At 31.4% G+C, this 6,000-nt stretch overlaps 1 protein-coding gene across 1 annotated transcript; it reads left to right on the top strand.

Moving 5' to 3' along the window:
* Window positions 1-235: 235 nt before the first annotated feature.
* LOC124912155 lies at window positions 236-3,410 on the top strand. Its single transcript, XM_047452718.1, has 3 exons — window positions 236-596; window positions 2,661-2,768; window positions 2,851-3,410. Exons 1-3 carry the CDS (start codon window positions 285-287, stop codon window positions 3,163-3,165), a joined length of 735 nt encoding a protein of 244 aa, XP_047308674.1. The 5' UTR covers window positions 236-284; the 3' UTR covers window positions 3,166-3,410.
* Window positions 3,411-6,000: the final 2,590 nt, after the last annotated feature.

The raw sequence follows: 6,000 nt of genomic DNA, 5'->3' as shown, positions 1-6,000 counted from the left end.
AATTATCAATTTCAATTTTAATTTAATTCATTTCAATTCTAGCTCACCAAACATAGAATCTTTTTTCATAAACTCTTATTTAAAAAACAAATAAAAAAATAAATGTAATCTTACCAAACGGATTCTAGTAATGTTTACGCGTTGATTTTATCAAGTACATCTGGACCCTTAAAAATATTTACACTCTAAATCAACGGTGGTAGTAGAGTCAACAACAACTTTCTAACCTTGGAGACCAATATCCGACAAGAATCAAACCCAACACTTACAATTCGCCGGCGACAATGGCATCTTTGAAACTTCCGATCGCCGTTATTTTCGCCGTATATACACTATCCTTATATGTAGAATCTAGAACCGATACTAACATAGTTTATTCTCCATGTGCTGATGCGTCGGTTCAGCGATCTGATGGTTTCACCTTTGGGATTGTTTTTGCGGCCAGAAACTCTTTATTCTTCTCTTCCAACTCCTCCGTTCAGCTTTCACCTTGCGATAAACGACTTGATCTCTCTTCCAATTCTCAGCTCGCCGTTTTCCGCCCCAAGGTTGATGAGATCTCCCTTCTTACGGTCAACACTTCCAGCTTTTCTCCGGTACTACTGATCTCTATCTCTGCTTGCTTCTTGTATATCATTAATCAGTGTTTTAGTTTTTAGCTATGTGGTTGTGGTGTTTGCTGGTAGTTGGGTTTCATCTTTCTGTTCATTTTGATAGTTGGGTTTTTCATTGTTCTGCTGTTCCTGATGATCGATTGAGATTTTGTAATGTTACTCTTGAGTAATTCCACAAATACTAATGTGTATAGTAAAGTTATGAACCCTAATTTATATAGATTATGAGGGAGCAATGTTACAAGTAACCTTAAGATTATAATATATGAATATATCAATTCACAAATACTAAAATATCGATGCTCTATCCCACCAAGTACCCTAAGAGTCGACTTAAAAGATAAAAATGTCACGGGTTCGATTCCAACTAAAAACGCTTTAAGTTGAAGCGGGGTGTCATGTTCACTAATAATAAACTCTAATTTCTAACGTGTATATGAGTCATATCTAACAATCTAATGAAACCTTTAACCCTTGTTTGCAAATGATTCGGGCCACCTAATGAAACCGAGAACCTAAACGAATATCCACCTTTACTTACTCAAAAACGTTTGCCAATTGAAACCAAGGAGAACCAAGTCGTGCATCCATATGCTCTAAATACAAATCACGACTAACTAATAATGCAAGGCTTTCTTATTGAAGTATGTCTAACAATTGGAGAGAAAAAAGTCTTGTTAGCTTAGTTGGTTACAGTGTTGTACTTGTTTAGAAGTGCTTTGAGTTTAAGCGGGGGACTATGGCTGTGGGTGTCATGCTAGTTCTCTTTTAGTTCAAAAAAAAAAAACAATTGGAGAGAAGATTTCCTCATAATCTATCCCCTTATGCTAATATTACATGTTTGGATTTTCGTGAATAATGGATATCATTATTTACATATTGTTGGGTTTATTCAACTTCAGGGCTTAGTCTCCACTGACCTACATAGGTCAATAGGTACAGCCCCTCATATTCTAATACATGTCTGATTATAGTATAGTGACTAGCCTATAAAGATTGGGATAAAAAGTAGGACATAAGTTTATTTTGCTTGTTAAACATGCATCAAGAGCTCGTTTTGCTTCATGAATGCTAAAGAATGGATCAAATTTACTTCTCCTTGTCATTTATTGGTTAAGTCCATTGAGTTCTTGCTTTCCACTTTAGAAATGAAATAATAGCTCAACTAAGGATTATGATAAGTTATCTATCAGACTATATTAAGGAATGTTACCTAGGGTTAGCCATATGAATGAAATGAATAGAATAATGTCTGTATTTCCATTCCCATATTCTTCTAAGTCTCATCCCTTCCTTGTAAACCCTATTTCTATTATCCGTTTGAAGTATCAATATTATTAACTATCACATATTGTCACTAGGGGATCCAAAATGTGTTCCTGAAACAGAAGAAGCGTTCTGTTCCAAACAAAATGAAAACTTTGATCCTTCTTATTACTCTTGAGATCATTACGAGTGGCTGAAGCTTAAACACCCTCTTTGTGGATATATTTAGCAGGTATTTGATTACAATGTTGATTGGAATTTCTACACTTTGTAGAGCCATCGTTTTTAGTGATTGAATTCATCTCTTACAGGATGATAAGGAAGGACATCATTCTTATAGTATTAACTCAAAGGAATTAGGAATATGAGACAGAAGTCCATTTAAGTAGAAATGGTAGGAGATTCCAAGAGAAATACTTCTGATTCAATTCAACATTTATACATGAATTATAAGTTTATACCATATTATACTTGTGTAATAATCAATTCTCTTGTGGATCGTTGGAGTGCCAAGATTAATATTGAAAGTAAAGGTATATATGTGCCAAATTAGAGTATTGGGTTCTAGTTGATTATTTCGTGTTTTGCATTCCACAACAGAGTATTTTTGTTTCTTTATTTGAACGGTTCTAGATAAGAAAACAATAATTTCATTGAAAGAAAGGATTGTAAACTAGGGTAGACTCAAAAAACTCGAAATCGGCTCAACCTAACCTAGCATTGGATTTAAGGAAAATCTCTGATAAAAATGGCCTTTCATAGTAATTGTTACTTGCCCAGGATTCTGTTGGTGGATACATGGTTGCATTTGCAGGAAGTAAATACGCCGCAAGATCTCTCCCTGCTTTTGTTGCAAACAGCACATACACTGTAACAAGCTTTACACTTGTAAGAACAAAACACACATTTTTCCTCTTCTCAATTCTAATATAGAAATTTCAACTAACAAATTCTGAAAAAAATGCTGCAGGCCCTTGAATTCCAAAAGGGAAGGCTACAAAACTTGTATTGGAAGAGAGACGGTTGTTCAAAGTGTTCTGGCGATACGAAATTCGTGTGCCTAAATAATCAGGACTGTGCTATTAGAACTAGTAGTTGCAAGAACAGCGGTGGGGATGTAGATTGCAGTATCGGAATACAGCTTGCATTCTCTGGAACTGATAAGCACCTCTCGGTTTTCAATTCGTGGTATGAAGTTAAGAACCTTCGCCAATACTCACTCTATGGTCTTTACTCGAATCTGAAAGACTCGCTTACAAGTCAGTATAACAATATCTTCTCATGAACTTTCCTACCTTTCCAAATTGAGATTCTAAAAAATTCATTTATCCATGTTTTTTTTGTTTACTTTGTATATGTCACATTAGATTTGCATTCCTTCCATTGCTAATGGAAAACAATGAAAAATTATACTAGATTAGAGGAAAAACCGATGAAATCGAAATAGCCTGTTTTTTTGTTTCTTACATTTAAACCTTGATCAGATCCTAGATAATAATAATTTAACATAGAAATTGCTTTACCAACTAAGATTATCCTTAACTGTCACGAAGTTGTTTCTTGACCTACTTTATTACAATCCTTAAATATCTGAATTTGTTATTTTATTAAAACACTCACTATACACCTAAAAATAATAATTATAATAATAATGGATTTCCACTTGCTTGTTGGTGCCTCCATCACTGGAATAAAAATAAGAATCTCATGCTAATCAATGTCATTATTAGAATCTTTTACATATATAAATGTATCCTTTAGTTTGTACATAACTTTCATATACATATACATATCCTTTTGTACAGTTTTTTTTTTCATTATGTACGCAACTCGAAACCCAATATGATAGTTCAAGTGAAAAAATAATATAGTCTAAAAACGCTATTAAGTTAAAGTCGTGATAGGGATAGGGTTACCTTCTTTTTCAGAATAAATTATATTTAACAAAAATAAATAAATAAAATTGCCCTTCAAATAAAACTTTTATGTAGTCTCTAATTGTCACATAGAAATATATATATATTATATTAAATATTAATGTAGTCTCTAATTGTCACATAGAAAAAAATGATTTCTCTTGCCCCACTTTCAACCCTTATAAGATGACCCTTGAATCAAATTCTTCTCTGGCCTTGAAATATGTATTGTTCTGTCTTTTGATTCCTTAATGTTTTTTTCTCTAATTATTAAATTAATTATCAAAATGATTTTATATATCTTTCAATGTGATGCCCAATTAGAAGCCATCTTATTAAAACACTTTGCTTTGAATTACAACAATTATTTTATTTTGAAAGGATAAAATTTGTTACATTGATCCATTTTATTAGGAATGGGAATGATGAAAATTCATCAAAAAGTTATTTAGATTGAGTTATGACAAAATTTATCATAAGTTTTACTAATTACTAACTAAAAAAACATGAAAACACTAACAAATAAGCATTAAAAACAGATGAACTCTACAATCTACATATCCTTAAACATTTTCATATGTTATTTTTAATTTGGGATATATATATATATATATATATATATATATATATATATATATATATATATATATATATATATATATATATATATATATTAAAGTGGTGAATAAGTTAAGAGCATATTTATACGTTATCTCAATCTTTTAAATTAATGTCTTTTTGCTATAAATTGTAATCACCACTAACTTAATTATATGAAAAAGTGAGATTAAGATGCAAATGCCACTTTAGGAAAATCAAAGTCAAATTTATTGCCCATCCATATTGATTCCACTCTCTTGGCACCTTTATGTGCAAACCCTTTTTTAGGGGGATTTCTCTAATGAGTAAACCTTTACCAAAATTAATCATAGAGATTGATGAACATCTTTTTCAACACAACCCACTAATTATCTCTAATGGATATTCATGTTTTTGATAAGAATACCCTCTTTCCTTAGCTTTCTTAATGGCCTATCGAAAACTCAATGATACAGTTCGTTTCGTTCTCGACACAATTCTTTGTGCTCGATGGTGTATTTGCAACAACATGCATTTTGATGGTTGCGATTAGTTGAAAATGTTTGTAAGGATATTTTGGATAACCAAACATGTCCTTGATCTATATATTTTCTTAATGTTTGGCATATGTCACGGATGATGTTAGTATGCCAAAAATGAATATCTTAATAATCACTCTATCTCTCTCTTAATAGAGAAAAGTGTTTTTAACATATCCACAAGAGCCCAATGGTGAGTGTTTGATACCCTATAAAGCTGATGGAAAGAGGAGGGAAAGTTGGATCTACTATAATTAGATTGCAATTCTTTGTAAGAACACACATTAACCTAGAAAAAGGTCCCAATTGTAACCTTAATTAAATTCATCTTTCTTTAATCATGCAATTTAATACTACTTATTTGAGGATTCCACTTGGAGCCGCCTTGTGCGAGCCAACCTCAACGACACGCCTAACCAGACAACGACATGTGGCTTGCGTCACGCCCCATAACAACATTTGGGATTTTTATTTTTGGTTTGAGATCAAATAGTCTAACTTGAAGATCAATCCAAAAGAATGGAAAGATAAAGGTTGCTATATATTATTATAATAGTGTTTTTAAAAGTGGCGAAATGAAAATGGGTAGAAAGTGAGGGGGTGCTTTGGACCACCATAGTTTGCTTAAGCAAGAGGAGACAAATTAAATTAGGACTCTTTTAATAAAAACAAAAACATGCATTGCATAATTGTATTTAAACCCTTATTAGTTCTTCCAATTTGCAAAGAAAGTTATCAATTTATTTATTTAACAATCACATTTTATTTTCATTTTTTAAATAAGAAATCAAACATATTTATGATGAAATAATGTTTTTTTCTTCAAAATAACTTATATAGAAACTTGCATTTCTCTTCTATACTTGTGTGATTGTTGTTTGTTTTTATTATCTTTTTCTCCTATCTTGTTTTTATTTGTTTTCCCTATTTGTTCAACTATTATAAATTGACTATTTAATAAAATTAAAGTTAAGATTTATTAATCATAACATGTACCTTGATAATATGAGGATGGATTGAACCAATATTCAATGTGTAATCAAATACAATCAACATTTGAGAAAAATAATATTCTTATTATTAAAA

The sequence above is a fragment of the Impatiens glandulifera genome, chromosome 8, assembly GCF_907164915.1.
Source record: "Impatiens glandulifera chromosome 8, dImpGla2.1, whole genome shotgun sequence".
NCBI lineage: Eukaryota > Viridiplantae > Streptophyta > Magnoliopsida > Ericales > Balsaminaceae > Impatiens > Impatiens glandulifera.
This window is presented reverse-complemented; position numbering and strand designations above follow the sequence as displayed.